This window comes from Macrobrachium rosenbergii, chromosome 3 (assembly GCF_040412425.1).
Source record: "Macrobrachium rosenbergii isolate ZJJX-2024 chromosome 3, ASM4041242v1, whole genome shotgun sequence".
NCBI lineage: Eukaryota > Metazoa > Arthropoda > Malacostraca > Decapoda > Palaemonidae > Macrobrachium > Macrobrachium rosenbergii.
In genome coordinates, this window is record NC_089743.1 from 59,193,259 (window position 1) to 59,215,672 (window position 22,414).

General features: G+C 37.0%; 1 protein-coding gene across 4 annotated transcripts in view; it reads right to left on the reverse strand.

Moving 5' to 3' along the window:
• BRWD3 (bromodomain and WD repeat-containing protein) overlaps positions 1-22,414 on the reverse strand; it is a 234,317-nt gene that overhangs the window by 162,895 nt on the left and 49,008 nt on the right. For all 4 annotated transcript variants that reach the window (XM_067133568.1, XM_067133553.1, XM_067133545.1 and 1 more), the window contains exons 9-14: positions 22,075-22,191; positions 17,455-17,655; positions 13,172-13,395; positions 12,674-12,861; positions 9,643-9,868; positions 4,048-4,389 (exon numbers count right to left, since the gene is read on the reverse strand). In XM_067133568.1, the coding sequence (XP_066989669.1) occupies positions 4,048-4,389; positions 9,643-9,868; positions 12,674-12,861; positions 13,172-13,395; positions 17,455-17,655; positions 22,075-22,191 (1,298 nt within the window). The remainder of the gene's footprint in view (positions 1-4,047; positions 4,390-9,642; positions 9,869-12,673; positions 12,862-13,171; positions 13,396-17,454; positions 17,656-22,074; positions 22,192-22,414) is intronic.

Below are 22,414 nucleotides of genomic sequence, written 5' to 3' on the forward strand. Positions count from 1 at the left end.
TAAACAAAAATACAGGACAAGTAGAAGAGTGGACGATATTGAGCCTTGCAGGGAAAAGATCAAGCAAATCTTGGGCTGATTCGTACAATGTAGAAGACTCACAGTCAGGTGACAAGGGATGGGTTGACTTAAGAGATTATAGTCATGTAGAAAAAATTGAAGATGAAGAAGAGGTTTTGCTAGGATTCGAAAATAGAAATGTAATTGAAGCTAAAGAAAAGAACTACAAAGTTGGAGAGAAAACAAGGTATATGAGGAGGTAAATGACATTGGACAAAAAGCTATATCTACAAGATGGATAGTAACTGAAAAGGTAAAAGGTGGGGAAAGGATATGTAAAGCAAGATTGGTAGCTAGAGGTTTTGAAGAAGAAATGGCTGAATGGGAAAAAGATGCTCCTACATGCAATGCCAAAATTTTAAAATTTTGTTTGTGGTAATAAAACTGAAGGATTGGAATTGTTATACGTTAGATGTAAAACTGCATATCTACAGGGTGATGAAATACAACGAGAGGTATATTTAAAACCACCTAGTGAAGATGGTTGGAGTGGATTATGGAAATTGAAGAAAACTGTTTATGGGCTCAAGGATGCAGCAAAGGCATGGTATTGTAAGGTGGTAAAACTGGTGGAGGAGCTTAAAGGCGAGAGGAGTAGATTAGAACCTAATATATTCTTTTGGAAGAAAGACAATAAATTGAATGGTATTTTATGTACACATGTAGATGATTTTTGCTATGGAGGAACTGAAGGATTTTTAAAGGAAACAATTGGGAAATTGAAAGGAAATTACAAGTAGGAGAACAAGAAAGTAAAAGTTTTAAGTATATAGGAGTAATAGTAGAGCATAAGGAAAATGGAATTTGTCTTAATCAGTGGCAGTATATAAATTCTATAAGAGAACCAGAAGCCAGAAGATTTACAGGTAATAGAGTATTAGGACAAAAGGAGTTAACAGAATATAGATCAGTGGTAGGACAGTTGAATTGGGTATCGCTACATACTGTGCCAGAAATATCATATGATGTTAGTGAATTAAGTAAAGCTTTTAAAGAAGGAACGACTCAAGATATGAGAAAGCTGATTAAGATAGTGAGAAAAACTAAGTGCATAATGGGAGAAGTGATAATAAGTGAGTTAGAAGAAGAAAAGATTTATTGGGAAGCCTATGCAGATGCTTCATTGGGAATATTGAAGATGGTCATAATCAATTAGGTTATGTGATATCATTGACAGATGGTAAGAGGAGAAGCCCTATATGGTGGAAATCCAGAAAATCCAGAAGAGTAGCAAAGTCCACCATTGAAGCAGAAGCTCTGAGTGTTGGGGAGGCCATAGAAGGATTGATATATTTCAAACATTTGTGGGAAGAGATAGTAGGAGGGAGAAAATTAGAAGCACTGGTGAAAACTGACATTAAAACCCTAATGACTGCAATAAAATCAAGTACCGGAGTAAGTAGTAAGAGATTAAAAATTGATATTGCAGCAATAAGAGAAACAATAGAATCTGGAGAAATAAGTGAGGTGAGATGGATAAAAGGAAAGCATCAAATAGCTGATGTATTGACCAAAGCTGGAGTTTCTGGGAAAGCATTAGGAATTATGTAGAGGGTAAAGAATGGGAGAATAATGGAGATTAGAGGGGATTAGGATAAGAAAAGGCTGGAGGGGAGGGAGAAGGAGATAAGTGTGATTGTATGTTAGTTTTATAAGTTAGTCATTATTTTATTTTCTGCATTGATGAAGTGTATGGGTATTACAGAATGTATAAAAAGAAAGCACATGTTTAATTTTATAAGATGTTTTTATAGCATAGCATTCCTTATGTTTAAAGAGTATGTTATAGTTGTGACGTCATGTCTAAGTGACGTCACAGGACTAAAATGGCGGGAGGGAGAAAAATGTAAACAAACAAGAGGCGGTAGTGTTGAAAGCATGGTGGAAAGAGGTAGAGAGAGCTCTCTGAAAGGTTAGGTTGATAATGGTTGGGTTGTAAGTCTGTTTGTGGTTTTTGTTGTCGTAAGCTGGATTGCATAGAGTAAAAAGAACAACGTGAACAGGTGAGTGGATCACATAATTGAATAATTTAAGGATAGGTTAGGCTAGCAAATTTTCAGTAATAACATACACCTATGAAAGTGTAAGTTCGTATACTGAGAAAAATACAAATTACTTTAGAATTTGGTATTTGTTCTGATGCTTCCACAGATGGAGCCTCACTCGGAGGCAGGAGGCCAATCTCTTGCAGGTGACTAAGGTGGGCATGCCACTCTGCTTGAGTGATGATTCATGTTAAAATATCTTGATCAGTACCTTGATGAAAGACTACATAAAAAAGTGCTGCCCTCTTTACCTGTGATTGCAGATAAATAAATATATTCTGAAACCAAAGGAACACAGATAAATAGAAATCTGGAGAATACTGACACTTTATTGAAGAAGTATTCGTATTTTCATACCAACTAACCCCTTAAAACAGGTTAGATGTTGCGGTTTTGTATGGGTTTGTGACTGCAGTGGTGCGACCTCTGATAAGCCTCTCTCTCACAGTTTCCTCGCTAGATAACCTTCATGAGTGATAATGGAACATTCCACTGTGGAAAACCCAAAGGCCAATGAACTTGGGCTTGTCTATGACCAGATCCAGGTCAGTGAACTACTCAGGTAGAGGCAAGAGCAAAACAATGAGGCTCATCCTGGCATTTGTTGATTGTCACAAATTTACTGGGACCTGCACGCAATGAAAGACAGGATGACACATACACTTGGGTTTCTCATAAATGCAGCATCACATCTACCAGGTTGCCATATCTGGCCAGTGAGAGGTAGAATGACAACCATTTCAAGCCTCTAGAAAAGGCTTTGGAACTAGTTTCATCACACCACAGCCGAATGACAAAACAACCCCTAGTCAGTGCCTCACTAGTTCCTAAAGTATGTAAAAATGGGCATGTACTGTTGGACATGACTGACTGTTCACCCTTTCAAGAAGGATATGAATGCTTGGGGGCTGAGAAAAATGGCCTTCAGCTGTATGCTGATATGAAGATTCTGTTCTTCCCATCTCTTACTAGAAGTTGAGTTCTCTTACTGGATGATCCAGGAGATGGGCCCCTAACCTTGAGTCAACATTTTAAAAAATATTAGTCATTCCAGATCTATAGGAACTAGAAGAATTCCTTGATATAGTGGGTCTGATACCATCACTGAAGGTTCTGTAAAACACTGCCTGCCACTGGGACTAGAAAATCCTTGGGCATCAATGTTCCCCTTCAACATACCAAACTGAAGTTGGAATGAACAGAAGCTGCTGTGGATAACAACTTTCTTAAAGACACCAGGTGGTTATCAGCAAAATTTTGGCTGCTGGATGTGAACCTCTCCAGAGTCATCAGCTGGCAGAAACATACTGAACTCATTTGCTGAGCTGGTTCCTCTCTTACCCTGAAAGTGGGCAGGGTCAGTCACCTAGCCAAAACAAAAGTACTGCTACCGTGAATTTCAAAATTCTACCTGCCGACGAGTAGAAATTTATAGCTATGTAATTACTTGGCGAGTTGCTTTTATAAAAAGTCATTTTGTACGTGAGTAACTTTTACCTTCTACTCTTATTGCTAACAAAAATTTAATGAGATTCAAAATGATTCAAGGTAGAATTTATGGTTAGAAAGAGATACTATACAAACATGGCAGAGTATATTCCATTCCTCCCAATAGGTTCTCAGGCTGTCCGTGATCAAAATTTGTCAAGTTACCAACCACTAAAGTCTCAAAGGATTTGGATGAAAGAAACTTTACTATATATGAAAACATAAAGCTCTGCATCTTTCCTAATCCTTTAAGTGGTATTAACAAGCTACAAGACTAATCTGTATGATGTTCAATAGTTCCAGTAATTCCTTACAAAAAATTTTCCCACTGTATAATTCAACTTGATTCATCTAGTGTTTGCCTCCTCTGTAATCACACCTGCTTTATACTAACATGATAAAACATACCACTCTAAAAGACATTATTAAATACGGTAATAAGAAATGGACTCACTTGCTCTGGGTGATAATGGATCATGCAGAGATGCCACAGCATACGAATGGTCATTAGGAGGACCACTAGAGCTTGGCCTCCTTTCTCCTCTTGAACTATTGGTGCTTTCACGGCGTTCACCTACACCACTAGGTCCTGGCTGGACACCCCCTGAATCCACTCGGTCATGGGCTATTCTTTGGTCCTGTTCTTCAGCTAATCGCTGAATCATTTCATCAATATTCGGCCTGGTCCCATGGGCACTTTCTGGCACCTGTGAACTCGAAGCCACTTGAGCTGGTGGGACACTGGATGGTGGCTGATCATTGTAGTTCAGAGCAGCATCTAAGACTTCTTGATCACCTGCAGAAAAGAATATTTAAACACTACCTAGTAACACTAAAAAGTAAAAACATACTTCAGAATTTATTCAAAATTCCTAAAAAGTAACCATGGTTCAAGGTCGTAGAAGCCTGGTAACAAAGCAGTTACTATGTTTGTGAGAGGGGGAGGACTCGCCCATTCACTTGACTATCAATGTTGCTTCCACCTCTATGGGTACAAATATAGGGGTGGTTAAATGTGGGATTATGATATATATAACTTCAGGTTTATATCATCATTTTCTCCAATGCCAGATGAAACAAAAGGGCCACTGGGAAATTCCATTACTCGTCCTTCACGTACTTCATCTTCCACAAAACTCCAATCATCTCCAGCCTTCCTTATGAGTTTTCATGAGTAGATTTGGACCTTCCAACTCTTCTGGTATCCTGGGGTTGTGCAAAGGAAAAAGCATCTCCATCTTCTTTTCATCATTATCTCATCTAAAATTGGCACTTCTGCCTATGGTATCATTTCACATTTAATACTGCCATATCACATTTAATCCTGCCATATCTTGGAAAAATAAATGGTTCTTAAAGTAATCTGTATTTTCCCTATGCATACAATACTGAGACTTTTAAGAGTATCCACAGTGCAAGGTGGTTTGCGCTGAAAGTTATTGAACTTGGTAACAAGGTCTAACTGGTAGTTAAGAGGGTGAAAGGGGGAATACCCTTCACCCATCTTCCTTCACTTGTCCCGTTTTCCTTTGGCCACTGGAAAAAGCAGGGTGGCTGAGGTGGGATTAAGTTCTAAAAGGCTCTGGTTTGTATGCCTGGGAAAAATACAATTTGCTTTAAAAATTTATTTGTTCCTTTAGCCATTTAAACCACTGCCTTTTACATAGGAGACTTACTTCTATGTGGGAGGTTGTCTCTGATAACTGACATGAGTTAAAACCTGCCCGAAATTTTCATGCTCCTGATCATGTCTGTGAGTGGGGGATGCAATAACTCCTGTAACGTCCTACTCAGTCTGGCATATGGGATAACAGAGTGGTAGATCCTTCAGTGGGAGTGAGACTCTACAGAAAACATTGGAGAACCATGATGTCCCTATAAGGGAATTCAAGTCAGAAGGCAGCTAATTCTGGCTAATATTAACTGATGAGTCCAGAATGTAATTTGACCCAGAGTGTGGAGGGAGGTGCATTTTAGTATCTATGCTGTGTTTATTTTGCCGTTTTTAACTTAGTTCAGAGCGCTTTTCTTCCTTCTAGTTAGCATAAATGAATCTCTAGATGCTTTATTTACAGGGGGCAAGGTTATTTTTCGTTATACGAAGTGTTTTAAGTCGAAATATAACGGAAGTATGTCTCGTTGTGAAAATAACTTAGCTGTTTTTTCGTTAATAGATGATGTTGGCCGTTTGGGGGCGTTTGTTTCGTGTAAAAAAAATCTAGATTCTGTTTGCTATTTTCAGATTTCATCATAATACGAGCTTTACGTATTTATCGTTTACCGGTGTAAGAATAGCAGTAATGTGTTCTTTCATGCCCAGCAGTTTTGACTAAAATACTTTCTCTACGATTTTAATTACGGTAAAGTCTCATCTATGTTGCCGATGCACGATAATTTATAGTCATTAGCAGCTACAACTTGCAGCTTAAATTTAGCAGTATACTTCCTTGCCAATCTTTTATCCATACCGAATAAGGGTATAATGTACAAATATATCAGTCCTATTCTACTTAACGTCATTTGTACTATAACCTACAGTAATTGTGTACTGCCATACGATGGTTGAAATATAAGCAAAGGGGCTGTTGTTATCCGATTTGGCGATAAACAAAACAACAGTTTCTAGGTTGGTTGTTTATGGCTGTAGGCATTTATGCAAGAGTATAACGTTACTAACAATACTTTTATCATTCTCTGGTCTATTGTAATTTGGTCTCTCCTGCTGCCTGATTTACGCTGCTGCCTGTGCCTGTGCGAAATTTAAAAATATTTTATAAATACTGCTGTATCGGTATTAATTGCTTACCCCATTCCAAAGTCAAATTATCATAAGGTGAACTATCGTACCTCAAGCACTACCTGAGAAATTTAATAGTTTTATCACAAAAAGTGCATTTAGTCATGAAAATGAGATGAAAATACAGTAATTAGTGAATATTTCTCTGTGAAAAACACCATGAATGGGTGGATTTTCAGCAAATAATGCATATATATGTTCCATAGAGAAATCCGCGAATAGGTGAGTCTGCGAATCGCGAAACCGCAAATACGGGGGGGTTACTGTTCGGTTACCAGAGCCTCTGTTAGGTATGTATTGGCGCCAATACCCAATTATCGGCACCGATAAGCGGAAGTCGGCGATTTTCGTCGCTAGACAATTGCTGTAAAACCAGATCACCATTAACCAAGCCCGCCGTTAACCGAGGACTGCCTGTAATTTTCTGAGGAAAATTGTCAAATTCCTACATTCTCTAAATTCAAGACTTTATTTACCTGATGAAATTCTAAGCATGAAATTCCCTCTATGTAACATTTAACTCTAACAAATTCATTAAACTTAAGCACTCACTGATTTCAAATAAAGTAGTACTGTATGAAAAATGTATACACTACAATTACTGTTAGTACAATAAGGGGTCAGTTCCATACCATTACAGGCAGTCCCCGGTTATTGGCGGGGTTCCGTTCCTGATAGCAAGACGATAACCGAAAATCGGTGATAATAGCACTGATTCCTGGTTATCGGCGGCGATAACTGGCGATCAGCACCGACAACCGGCTATCAGCGATGATAACCGGGAATGGGTGTCGAAAATCCGGTTATCGTTGTCGCTAGACAAGCACCGTAAAACCGGATTGCCGATAACCGGGGACTGCCTGTATTTGTATTACAATAAACACGACCTGGATTCAATTCTCAAAATGTGGTCACAAACAAAATTTGTAGTTCACAATAATATTAATACAATGTTTTATCACTTGAGTAGCTTAACCCTTAAATGCCGAGCCTCTATTTACAAAAACGTCTCCCGTATGCCGGCGGCATTCGGTGAGTTAGCGCCGAAGCGGAAAAAAAGTGTTTTTCAAAAAATCACAGCACGCTTAGTTTTTAAGATTAAGAGTTCATTTTTGGCTCATTTTTTTGTCATTGCCTGAAGTTTAGTATGCAACCATCAGAAATGAAAAAAAATATCATTATCATATATAAATATTGGAATATATGACAGCGAAAAAAAACTCGTATATAATTGTATACAAATCGCTGTAAGCAAAAACGGTTAAAGCTAATGAGTTAATTTTTTAGTTGTATTGTACACTAAATTGCGATGATTTTGGTATATAACAAATTGTAAAACGATCAAAGCAACACAGAGAAAATATTATCACAAAATAATGCATGAATTGTAATCTTGCGGACGTAAAAAATGTTTTTAAAAAATTCACCATAAATCGAAATATTGTGCTAGAGACTTCCCGTTTGTTGAAAAATGAAGCTAATTGGTTGAATATTACTAGACTGTAAGTGTTTTAGCTTACAATTGCAGTTTTCGACCATTTTGGTCGAGTTAAAGTTGACCGAAAGTCGAATTTTTCTATTTATCGTTATTTATATAAAAATATTTCAAAACTGATAAAAGCTACAACCATGAGTTATTTTCTTTTGTATTGTACATGAAATTGCGCACATTTTCATAAATAAAACTTTATGTAACGACTAATATAAAACGGTACAAATATTACGACAATGAGACGAAAGAATTTCCGAGATGTTCGGCCGAGTTACCGCACAGACGTAAGGAAAATGTTTTTTTAAAAAATTCACGATAAATCCAAATATTGTGCTAGAGACTTCCAATTTATTGCAAAATGAAGGTAAACGATTGAATATTACTAGAATGTAAGAGTTTTAGCTTACAATTGCGTTTTTTTACCATTTCGGTCGAGTTAAAGTTGACCGAAGGTTGAAATTTTGGCAGTTATCGTGATTTATGTGAAAATATTTCAAAACTGATAAAAGCTACAACCATGAGCTATTTTCTGTTGTATTCTACATGAAATTGCGCACATTTTCATATGTAAAAGTTTATGTAACGACTAATGTAAAACGATGCAAACATTACGACAAAATGACGAAAGAATTTCTGAGCTGTTCGGCCGAGTTACCGAGCGCAGACGTAAGGAAAAAATTTTTTTTTTTTCAGAAATTCACCATAAATTGAAATATTGTGCTAGAGACTTCCAGTTTGTTGCAAAATGAAGGTACATGATTGAATATTACTAGAATGTAAGAGTTTTAGCTTATAATTGCGTTTTTTTACCATTTCGGTCGAGTTAAAGTTGACTGAAGCTTGAAATTTTGGCAGTTATCGTGATTTATATGAAAATATTTCAAAACTGATAAAAGCTACAACCATGAGTTATTTTCCGTTGTATTCTACATGAAATTGCGCACATTTCCATATATAAAACTTTATGTAACAACTAATATAAAACAGTGCAAACATTACAACAACGTGACGAAAGAATTTCTGGCGCGGACATAAGGAAAAAGTTTTTTTCAAAAATTCACCATAAATCGAAATATTGTGCTAGAGACTTCCAATTGGTTGCAAAATGAAGGTAAATGATTGAATATTACTAGAATGTAAGAGTTTTAGCTTACAATTGCGTTTTTACCATTTCGGTCAAGTCAAAGTTGACCGAAGGTTGAAATTTTGGCAGTTATCGTGGTTTATATGAAAATATTTCCAAACTGATAAAAGCTACAACCATGGGTTGTATTTTGCTGTATTTTACATGAAATTGCACACATTTTCATATATAAAACTTTATGTAACAGCTAATATAGAACAGTGCAAAAATTACGACAAAATGACGAAAGAATTTCTGAAATGTTTGGCCGAGTTACCGCGCGGGCGTAAGAAAAGTTTTTTTCAAAAATTCACCATAAATCGAAATATTGTGCTAGAGACTTCCAATTTGTTGCAAAATGAAGGTACATGATTGAATATTACTAGAATGTAAGAGTTTTAGCTTACAATTGCGTTTTTCGACCATTTCGGTCGAGTCAAAGTTGACCGAAGGTTAAAATTTTTTGTAGTCGACGTACGGTACGTCCACTTGGCACCCAACAGACAATTTTAGTCGACGTATGATACGTCCAGTAGGCGTTTAAGGGTTAACCCAAACACTTGAAAAAAAAATTTAGTAAGACAAGCTAGTCTCACAACTTACATACAGTACATGTTAACCGGACAAATGAAATTACCATTAGCATTGAGAATAACGTTGGGAATCAACTGGTCATGGCGACAATTCTCACGGCCTGGTACAAGACGTTGGTATTCAGGTGGGTAAGGATCACCATCCATGTTTACAAGGAAGGGTGGGGGCATCAAATGAGGTGCCATTTGTGTCTGCTCATCTAACACATGATGATTGGAATCTCTCATAAGTGGTCGGTAATCCGTGTGGAAAAATAGCTCCTTTGGAATCTGGAGAGATTGGGATATTACATTAGTTGAGATTAAAACTAAATTATGAATTTACTAATAGATAGTTTAATTAATCTGTGCTTTACAAACAAAAATTTAGTCTTTAAAAATAAAATTTTTCATGCAAACCCCTCACTTAAGGCCTATTTTGTGCATTGAAATTCCAGACACAAAAATCTATAAAGGAAAACGCCAGTAGAAGGTAACAGTTCCTACACATGTGTTCCAGGATACTTCTGGTCTCCAGCAGTCACCTGCCTCAGTTCTTGTATAGTCTGACCAATTGGCTTTAAGAAAAGTGGGACTGGAAGGCAGGCATTTAAATTATAAAAATGGGTTTGTATGGTAAAAAAAAAATTCAGTTTTTAAACAATTTTATGTTTTGCAACAAATCTTATACTTATATCACTCAAAATATAAACTTAAGCAAAAGGAAATAACCACTGGGAATTGAAGCCCTTGATCACTGTATTGCTCATCTACAATGAAAAGCTAATCAAGGATTGTGAGGTAACACTCTAAAGCTGTGAAGTAATCTTGGAACATACCCTGTAAGAAGTTTTTCTCAACAGATGACTGTCTTTGCAAGTAGAACAAGAGAATTCAGGGTGGAACAAGAATCCTTGGCTAGGAAACCTGACTTTCTCAGTTGCTGCCAATGGATCAAGCCACATGATTCTTTTTTTTTTTTTTTTTTTATAAAACAGGACTAGTTTTTCATGGAAATGGACCACTTCTCAGACTTAAACCCCAAAATGTTAAACCCTAAAATATAAGTAAAATTAAAGGAATGAAAAAACTACACAATAGTGCATTATAGTAAACACCCTTGTTTCTGACATTTAAACAACTGGAACTCTCAAGCAACTGGCCCATATTTCCTTAGTTCTTCATTGGAGGAGTGGGTAGAGTTCTCGGCTAGCACGCTGTTGGCCCAGCGTTCAACTCTCCGACCGGCCAGTGAAGAATTAGAGGAATTTATTTCTGGTGATAGAAATTCATTTCTCGTCATAATTGGTTCGGATTCCACAATAAGTTGTAGGTCCCGTTGCTAGGTAACCAGTTGGTTCTTAGCCACGTAAAATAAGTCTAATCCTTCGGGCCAGCCCTAGGAGAGCTGTTAATCAGCTCAGTGGTCTGGTTAAACTAAGATATACTTACCTATTTTTTCCTCTAACTGCCATTAAATCAAGAATCATCTAAGAGTGAGAATGAAAAATGTTTACTTTTTAAAAGAAATGCCAAATACATTTGCTTTTTGACATTCCATGGAAAGCTCTCTTCTTCTTCTTATTTGTCAGCTGATAAACAGATCTACTGTAGGAGCTTACAGCAAATCATCCAATCCCTCTTTCACTCCCCTGCTACTGATGAATTTATGAATTTATAAGTGCTTGAATTTGCAAACGACGATAAAAACAAAAAACAAAATTGTAGGTCAATTCTTGAAAATGTAAAATAAACAGAAATCATGTGACAATGCTCACAGTTGTCACGAGTTCATTGCTTTGTTTTGGTTGGTGTGATGGGCACATTTGACTGTCTCCATGCACTGCAGTTGTGGGGCTTCAGCTGGTACAACATACCAAAATATATAAATGCCCAGTTGTGTTGCATCAGAACTCCTCTTGGCCGACAGTATCTGTGTATGTATAATTGCACGTATGTATCATGTTGGGGGTAACTACACACTTGCTGTATGTTTGCAAACTTTTATCATTCTCCCTCTGGGTTATTCTTTAAAAAAATACTTTGGACAGTGAATCATCCTGAGAGAGAGAGAGAGAGAGAGAGAGAGAGAGAGAGAGAGAGAGAGAGAGAGAGAGAGAGAGAGAGAGAGAGAGAGAGAGAGAGAGAGAATCTGATTTAAGCACTCTTCACGCTACCATTGGAATTAAGTGAGCACAGGATAATGTTCATTTTACAAAGTTATGAGTTACTTAATAATAAAACTAGAGAAAATAGTTATTGTTGATTAGTAGCATATAACAAAATGACAGTTCAGGATGTGGGCTTTGGCATTTTAGAAGGATTTCTTGCATGAAATCAGCAAATTCATATAACTGGCAACCCATTGGTCCTAAGGGATTTTACTCCTAACATTAAATTGTTCACACTAGCTACAATGATTTATACCACCAATCACAACTGCAGTACTTTAAGTATCAGATTTAAAAAATCCACCACACTTGAAAATGTGGGACTTGCAGAAGCAGTGCCTGCAGAAAACCAGAAAAAGTATTTCAATAAATAACTTGCAAAGTATCGGTGAAATCTCTCTTTCCTCCAGCAAAGGAAAAAAATTCCCACCTACATAAAAAAAATCCCTAATTATTTAGGAAATACTCCCTCTAGGATACAGGAGAATTCTTTACACATGCAAATAGCTGATACACAAAAAAGGTTCACCGAAAGGCACTTTAAAATTAAAATTTAAAAATTAGCTGACTTCACATAAACAACTGAAGTGAAGCGTTTGGTTTCTGAAGACCTGAAAACCTCAAAGCATATGTCTGGGAAATGTCTATGGAAACTTTTACTATGGAAGAATGATGTGTCCAGGATTTATTTAACACATCAAATGAGCTAAATCATAAGTGATGGGTTTGTTTTTGAAGAAAATTCAATTTTTACAATATAATTATTCAACTTTGAGAGATTTTTTTTTTCATCAGTGATCATTAGTACTGCAATAACTTCATGAGGGCAATGAAACTCACAAGCATCAACAGAGCAAATTAATGAAAAATGTTATCACACTATTCAAATTTTGTTTTAAATAAAAATATCTCATTCAAGTAGTACCCTTTTGAATTTTTCATTGTGCCCAATCCCAAATAAGATCAAATGACCATGCGAATCAGTTGAAGCAATCATGAAGCCATCAGGAGACCACTTTGCATCAAACAAGGCTCCATATCCTTGCCCTTCTATTGTGTTCTTGAAATTCCAGACCAAAGTGCCAGTGAAAATGTCCCATATCATCAGTTGACCTGAAATTGAAACATATTGTACTTGCAATTACCTTAAATCTTAAACATATCCAGTAAACATTTACAGTATATATGACAACATTTTCAATGAAATTATATAAGTATAACAAATTACCAACAACACTAGAAATACGGTAATTTACTCTTTAACAAAATGGTTGTGTTAACTAGTGCAAAAGAACAAAGCCAACAGTACTTCAAAGTTAAAAAAAATAATTCCAGGAAACAATTAACTCTAAAATCTTTCATGGGAACTAAATGCGAATGATAATATTTACTTAACCCCATTAGCAAAACATGAATTATTTACCATCATGTCCAGCAGTGAGGACAAGTCTAGATTCACTTGGATGAGCTTCAATAACATATGCATTGTCTTCATGACCTTTCAATATTTGTTTCAGCTGACCTGAAGCACTTTCCCAAACTCTCAACCACTTATCATTACTGGCAGTGATAACAAATTCATCAGTCCTGTTCCAACCAACCATGGTTACCTGCAGTCGACGAATTTCTTCAGATGGAGGGTCATCCCTGTCATGGAAAAAAGTTTTCTTTAATGTAAAACAAAACCTGAGTTAACAATTCATTAACCAGTCCAAATTTGGTTCAGGTCTGCATCCAAAAATATTATTATTATTATTATTATTTTAAGTTTGTACCTAATGTTTTTAAATCTTTAATAAATGTAATATTCAATTCACACTTTTTCCCTATCTATCGGCAATATCCACACAGTTGCTGAAGAAATGAAAAATATAGTATTCATAATAATGGTAATGACAGTTATAATATTGAGAATCGTAAAAAAAATTATAAAAATGAAAGATTGCATACCATTCCATCTTTACATATCATCCTGTTTCCATCCCTGATAAAAACTCCTACCAAGTATTCACCACAAATATATAAAAGATAAATAAGATAAACGTAAATGAATGTGAAATCACTTCAAATAATAGACTAACTTTAAGTGCTATTCTATGAAAACAGCAACTTTCTGCACAAATCACAGTCTCATAGGCCTCACATTAGTCAAGGTTAATCGTGCATGATCTCTTCAACCTCACTTCTTGTGGAATGAAAGTGAAGCAGGGTTAGGAAGATGGAGCTCTTTGTATGATTAATGAGGTTGTATGAAAAATCATTACACATATACTATTGCCTTAACAGCTATTTAGAAGGGAACAAAGATTCAGTTACATCAGAGGTGAGAGTGGGATACCACAGGACCAAGAGGGCATGCAAACAAAAAGGCCAATAGCCAAAGCCCCTTTGTATGCATTTGGTACTGAGGACATCCCAATAATGGTAAAAATAAGGTCTGTATTTCATAAGTGGTGCTTGGCTATGAGAAGTACAGCACTTACAAGCAATAGGACATGTGTGGACCAGTACTCCAGACTGCCATAGCTGAAGAGCATCCCCACTGCAGAGAACTTTCATTGCTAATTGTTTTAAAGAAGCCTTTCCTAAGGGTTTGAAGGGCTCTGTAGATAAAAATCATGTGACAACATCCAGGCTCCAAGAGGTATAAAAAAAAAAGGCTTCATTGGACAGGTTGGTATCATTCTCGGCTAGCACTCTGCTGGGCCCGCGTTCGATTCTCCGACCGGCCAATGAAGAATTATGGAAATTTATTTCTGGTGACAGAAATTTATTTCTCACCATAATGTGGTTTGGATTCCACAATAAGCTGTAGGTCCCGTTGCTAGGTAACCAATTGGTTCTTAGCCATGTAAAATAAATCTAATCCTTCGGAGCAGCCCTAGGAGAGCTGTTAATCAGCTTAGTGGTCTGGTTAAACTAAGGTATACTTAACTTTTTTCAACATCTTAAGGATCAAATCTCAAAGATCTACTGTCCTCTTTGAGATCCAGATTGTCAGCAATGTTTAGCTGGGCATGTCATGGACAGAAAGCATCGACCTATACCCTTTAATAGTCTAAACAGACAGATTTTGACAAATACCATAATTGGTTGACTGCCCACTGCTGTTGATTTAACTTAATGGCCGAGTCTCTTACAGACCTGAGGATTGACTCTCGAAAAGCCTTGAGCCTGAAAGAGATGACTGACAGTTTCCACACGTTAGATAAAATACATGGTAGTTTTGGTGGCTCATGCAGTGTAGTTGTCTGAGAACTCTATGCAGGGAAGGGTTCGAGGGTGATCCACGGCTATGGAAAATATATCTAGAAACCATTCCCTTTGCCGCCAACACAGGACTGCGAGGGTCATTCTGGTATTACAATTCCCTTAGTCTGTCCAGCATCTCTCTTAAAATCACAAGAGAGAGAGGCATACACATCCAGACCAACCAATCTTGAAGAAAGATGTCTATCGCCCAAGCATGAGGATCCTGGAAGGACTTACTGTAAACTGGAAACTTGTTCTGGGTTGTTGCAAAGAGGTCTATATTCAGAGCTCCCCAAAATCTCCAATGGCCTGACAGGAACCACTCCATTAGTAGCATCTGGTCCCTTCTGCTAAGCTGGTTTGCTAGGACACTGGTCCTTCTCAAAACAAAATAAGTAAGTAGACCAACATTTGTTGCTTCAGTTCAGAGAAGCAGACCAGGTTTCCTGATATATGAAAGGGAAGTTGTGTCTGAAAACACTGCTACTACCTTGTCCCTCACCAGAGGTTAGCACCGCTTTAGGCTCTTCCAAACTGCTAGGAGCTTGAGAGTTGATAGAAACAATAGTGACACGAAGATGAGGATTACGAAGAGAAAGAGGGGAGTAAAGGTTAGGTGGTTAAGGTTGTAAGGTAGAAATGGAAGGGATAGGTTTAACAATAGACTGGATAATGTCAGTTTGCAAATTAATACTTGCTGCAGATGATGAAACACTGACCTCACAACTACGCTTAAACTGCTAAATTCACTGGGCCTAATTTGAAGCCTACGCCACCACTGCTACAGGTAGATAGTGAAGGTGATTACTCGTGATTACATCTATGCTTGCCTAACCAATCCTTTGGTGATTGAGGAGTCTGACTAGCTGCAACTGCCAAAAGAGGCAGCAGAGGTCACAGACCTTTGCCCCGAGACACAATTTGGCTCCCTGGAAACATAGGCTTCTGACTTTTGCAAGGCAATCCAGAGTTCAGGCTACAAGCAAATGAAGGCACCTTTACCTTATCTCTCAATGGGAATGCAATAAAGGGTGCACACCAAGGGGAAAACTGCCTAAATCAAAGTTCAAATCAAATTAACATCCTGTTTGAGTTTATCAAGTCTCTTTTCCCAAACCAATGGGGGAGCAGATGGAGCTGGTAAAGAAGGAATATCAGAAAGTGAAGAGGGGGAGGTGGAAGAGAGAGGTCAGTGGAGAAAGGCACAGGTTCCAAAGCCAGAGGGGGAGGAAAAGGCTTACAAAATGCTCTAATTTATTGTGTTCTCAATCTACTTCTCTCTTTTCCTATACCTAATAAATTTTTCATTGCCAATCAGAACATTTCTCACACCTCAGGTTGAAAACACATTCCCTACCCCTACAACCAGCACAAATGGTATGACTATCATGTTCAGCTGAACACATCAAAATTTTTTTATACAGCACTTAACTCCCTTATTATTACTACTTTCAGTAAAGGACATGGTAGTGAAAGGAAAATGAGGTCACAATACCATGAAAAGCTGCCAACTACTGGCCAAATATTCCATAAATGCACAGATGCACCAGCCTTAAGTTAACAAGAACAACTCTGACTAGAATATAACTAGTGGAGAACAGGTGAATTACTAGACAGTCCATCTGGGTCAGACAAGCACTCTTTTCCTCTGAATGCCCATTGCATCTCTGACGCGAAGATGTAAACTACCTTTAACAGGATGGAAAATTAATCCCAAATAATACTTCAGTTTAGTATATACAAGGAAAGGAAGGAGACTTGCCATACCCAGAAAAGTTTTCACAATGACTACATAAAATGTGTAGAGCCTGAAAACCCAACCACCTTTATACCACAAACCATTTGATTACTATTATATTTAACTGAATTTTTATGCTGTATACAATACTTCAAGCATTTCTTTATATTTAACTGTACTGCATTTCATTGATTCTCTATGCTTACATTTATACTTGGAGAGAAAAAAAAAAAAAAATAAAAAAATAAAATAAACCTGGCTACTGGTTTCCCAACGTCTACAATAGTACACGCTTTCACGTTGAATATTTATGATGAAATACCTCCTGCAACATTTGAAACATCTTACAAAGCCCTGATACACTTGTTTGGTGGCTTAATTGAAGTCCAGTCTTAATTACTCAATTCACTGTATTTCAATGATGGTGTAACTTTAGAATATTTATTTGCATTCTTACACTTTAGAACTTTTATTTGTATTCAAAATCAGTCATTAAGTCAATACTGAATATAATTTTAAGGAAAATACTGTATATGGGCATATCCCTTCCTTTTACAACACAGAATGGAAGAATAATGCCAGAGTTTTGTTCTGTCTTTTATTACAAATGAATAAGGCAAACTAGAAAAAGTAAGCAGAACGGTGAATGTCATGAAGACTGATATAACTGGCTCATACATACTGTGTCTACAGTTTTAAAAGTAAAAGCAACTTACCCAGGAAATCTTTCTGTCATGTTTAAAATTATATTCTGCCACCCCTGTCTTTCATAATACCAAATTAGTGCTGTACCATCCCGACTTCCAGTAATGAACCTGAGTCCTTTGTGACACCACTGTATACTATCAACTCGGTCCTGATGTCTTTCAGCTTCCAAAAGCTTCTCCACTCCATCTTCTCCCCCGAGATGATAAACTCTGTAAACATCAAAAGCAAATTAAATTAACTTATTACTTAAAAAGAGCTTATTACAGACATCTGTTCACCACTAAAGAATTAAGATGGCTTAGGAAAATTACCCTAATCGCATAGAGACAAGAACTTTAAATATGCTGGAAACTTTAGTACACCTACAGTTCTAGATATTCATCCATACTATGCACCTTGCAGATCTGCACTCATTCAGCCAAGGTGCCAAATCATCACACTATTTAGTACTGCAAGTCTTTTGATCCTATTATTATACAACATGAAAAAATCCCTCTGGCACTACTGTTCTGTATTATGAGAAGCAGTGAACTCTAAAAATCCATGTACCACTCAATGCATGACTTTTTCTGACTAGCATAATTACTTTTAGAGGCAAAGATTTATTTACTTGTAAATTTAACATTTATTATTTATTATCTCAAATGTTTTCTCACTTTTTCAAACCAACATTCTAGTCAAATGGCTTCTAATCCTGGGGTACTGAGCCATTCTTGAAAATTACAAAATACAAAAGTAATGCAGTACGTATAGCACTTTTTAAATTCCCTAGTCTGAGGTATTGCCAGTATATGTCACTGCTAAAAACAAGTTTGTTTCCATACAATCCCACTAATCACATTTAAATGTATGCCTATATTTATGTCTAGAACATTCCCAAGTTTACCAGTTTTTTTTAATCTAACACACACATTGCATTTTTTCTACAAATACAGTACAGAAGATTGCCATTACTAATTCACTATCCATTTTTACCCATTAAAGGCAGTCCCTGGTTTACAGCAGGGGTTCCGTCCCCGGCAGTGTCGTAAGCCGAAAATCGCCGTAACCCGAAGCATCATAATTATAATGGGAATAAATAGCACTTACAGCACCGTAAGTCCAGGTAACAGTGTCATAAAGCGGGTAATGGCACTGTAAATCCACTTACGGTGCCAAAAAACTGGGTTAACAGCGCTGTAAGTCGGGGATGACATAACTGAACCTGACGTAACCCAGGGACTGCCTGTAATAATAATATATTTCATTCCTTTTCACTTTAGTACATGCAATAAATAAAGAGTGAATTCCTCATTTAGCATGTGCTGTTCAGTTGATGAGATCCTCTCCTGGATTGGTGGGTTAGTAAGATGCAACTAATTAACCATTTTTACTTATTTCTAGTTTGTAACTCCTCTGTCCTGTACAAAATTCACACATTCTCTCTAATTATTTTTTGTTAGTTCTGGAGAGTCTTATAGATTAAGTTTTACTACTACCTAGATAAGTTTTATTGATTTAGCATGCAAAGTGAGTTCTTGTTCATGTTAACAACTTGAGCTTTGTCTCCATATCTTTTTTTTTTCAGGATTTTTGGTGCTTTGTGTATACCTTACATTTTGCATTATTTACTGTGAGTTTTCTTGGGTTTACCTTCCTAGCATAAAAAGTGGTTTCATTATCCTGAAGTGGATATTTTTGTATATATTTTAATTGTACTTGTATTTTAAGCATTTAAAACACAATTTACATCTGATGCTTCTGGTACTTTTAACACAGGGAGATATATCACTAAGCACTCACATAATCTAACAGTGATTTGTTACAATTTATTGATGTTCTGTCTACTGCAGCTTTTTTTTCACATTTAGACTTTTTTGCTGTGCTAGTGCATTAACTGTCTCTGGAAATCCTTTGTCATACTTGTCATGGCCTGTCAGGCAATGCATGATGCTTTTATGTCCTTTACATCGTTTGCAGCAGCTGCCATGTCATTATCCTCACAACTGACGTACCAAGTATGGTTGCCTTGTACACAGAAAAGATGATACTAGGCAAGATGGTCAGGGAGTGCCACTGCTGATGTTTGCATCATTCTTCTTTGAGTCTTCGGTTTCTAGGTCTCTTCACTGTTAGTCATGGAGAAAAGCACCAGTCCTCATATGAATGATGTACACCATTCCTTGACTTTAACCACATCCCTGCCTACCAACTCTACACCCACCTTGTTCATTCCTCTCACAGATATGACTCTCTCTACCATGTCTCCTGCAGTGATTGATCCTCTTCCAGTAACTGTTACTCCAGCAGTACTTTCGGGACTGAAGATGGTTACTGCACAGGCTGTGACTGATTCTTCAGATTTTGACACCCGTGTGCACAGCCCTGTGACCATCATAACTTAAAAGATATTTAGTCCCAAATCTAAGTCACCTTAACACCCTCTCCTGACTTCTTGACCCTCATAACAGACCAGACTTAGATAATCTTAAGCCCTCTTGGAGGGATCCTGAACTCCTAGGTCCTCCTAGTAAAGATGTTGCACTTGAAATAATACAAGCTGTGATACCTCCACTCTCCAACACTATAACCATTACTGCTCCCAGCCAACTCTTTCCAGCAGTGCATTCAAGTCTTGCAACTAAACCATGACTAGTTCCATAGCTGAGACTGTAAATGTGGCTGTTTCCATGGCTGAGAGAGTGGCCAGGTTCATACAATAAGTGAATGTAGTGAGAAGCAACCATGACCACTCCTTCCTATGCAAGAGTAAGCTGCCTTCTGCTACTTCAAGACTCATCAGAAGAAACAAAACAGAGACAAACATCAATGAGGGAAAGCCATTCTTTTTGGACTCATTCATCCTTGTTGTGGGCAAGAAGCTCAGAAGTTGACTTGCTCTATTCTTCACAAAAATCCATTACTGGATGAAGAAGAGGTCTTTGCATAGAGCCTCTCCCTCATTGCTCCCGTAAGAAACTGTCTTTGCCTGCAGTTTCTTCAGCCTTGCCAGGGAGTAAAAAGGAAACAATTGTTGTCTCCAGGGATTAGTTTGGTGCCTGCGATCTCAGACTGGAAGTTAACTGACCTTCAGCCTGTTTAAGTCAAAGGGTCCAGCCAAGTCATGTAATGCTCTATCAACCAGAAGATGCCCTCAACATAGGATGCAGTTCAATTATTCCATAGGCTGTGTTATGTTCACAGACAATAAAGACTCATATTGAAATTATCTTAACTATGAAGGATGAAGCTCACTTTTTGGAAGTTCTTGACTGGGTTTGCAAAATTTTTGGTCGAAAGAGTCAAAAACCATAGATGGAAGCCTCTGCTGCAGAACTTGAGGGCAACTCCAAGGCAGATTATCATCATAACCAGGCTACAGACAGACAGGGAACTGAAAAAATGAAGCAGTAATACTAGCCAGTTCTATGTTGGCCATGAAATCAGAGGCAAACAATAGACCAATGACCAAACACTGGTGTGTGAAAACTTTACCCAAAATATATGAAGCTCACTGACTTTCCTTGAAGACGTATACAATGGCAGAAATATTGTCTTTCACACAGATCAGTTATAAGGAAACCTAGATTCCTAAGGCAACTTGAAGAGACTAACAAAGACCTCAGTAAGGAAGTTTCAACAACCTTCATGGAACCCCCTACTGGAAATGGTAAATTAGCCTCTTCAACGTACACAGAGGGCAGTAGCAGGAAAATAGTCTCTTGTGGTAGGATTACTGATCCTACCAGAGTCAATCAGATCAATGCTGCTTCGCTAGTAATGGTTGTATGTTGAGATTCAGAAAGGTTATGCAATGAACCTTCTGGATAACCTTCACTATTGAAAGGCCTTGATTCTCCATGAAGAGGAGGTTGAAGAGGTGCAATTATGAAATGCTGAGATTCCTGACTATAGTATATTAGGAAGGGGATATACAAATGACAAAAATGCTGAAATGCGTAGTGACCAGACATTGTCAAATAGCGACCTAAACCAATTAAAAACAGGATAACCTGCATATCTAATGAAAAGAAAAAAGATGCAACCTGTCAAAAGAAGCACAAGCTATGGAAGTAGCAAGGCAAGTCTAATGGTAAGACCTGAAAAATCAAGAGAAAAAGGTAAAACTGTTTATGGACATTCTTTTGCCATATTTTTGAAGAATTATATTCCAAATAAATGCATGAGCATTCATGAATCCCTGCTTGGATGGCAAGGTCTACTTTCTTATGTACATTACATACACCAAAGCTAATAAGATTTGGTGTTAACATTTTTGGACTTTGTAAAAATGAATCTGGTTATACTGTATGTACAGTACACTAGCGAATCCTCTTTAAGAAAAAAGGATTTTACATTTATATCGATATTTCATCCTTATTATGTTATTCTACCTTTTAGTATATAATAAAATTATAAAAACTCATAAGTGTAGGCATAATGGCATCAAAACTGCATGGTGTGCTATACATTTCAACAGAAAAACCAGTGTTTTGGCATCATACAAGCTACACTTATATAAGTGACAACTGGTTGAAATGATGATCCTCAGTAAGGATACACAGAGCAATAATGTAAAAGGCTATACAAAACAATACTATAAAGTGAAACCTGTAAAACAAAGAAACAGTAACATTAACATAGCTTACCTTACAAAATGGTCAACCCCACCAACAGCTAAAAAGTTTCCTCCATGACTAAATGATGCACATATAAGCTGAGCATTTCCTGGACGAATTCTCTCATTTACTTTTAAAGGTTTCAAGCTGAAAAGGTCAAACAATTACTCATCAAATTATTTTGAAATGCATTACATCATCATCTGCTCAAGTACTTATAAAAATATGGAAGAAATACATCTACTGTACTAAAAACTGCATTTAAAAACATTAAAAAGCAAAATATGATCAGTAAGATTAATTTTTTATAAAAAATATATACTGTTTGTTCATACACTGAACAAACCTGGGTCTTAACATTTGGATAAAT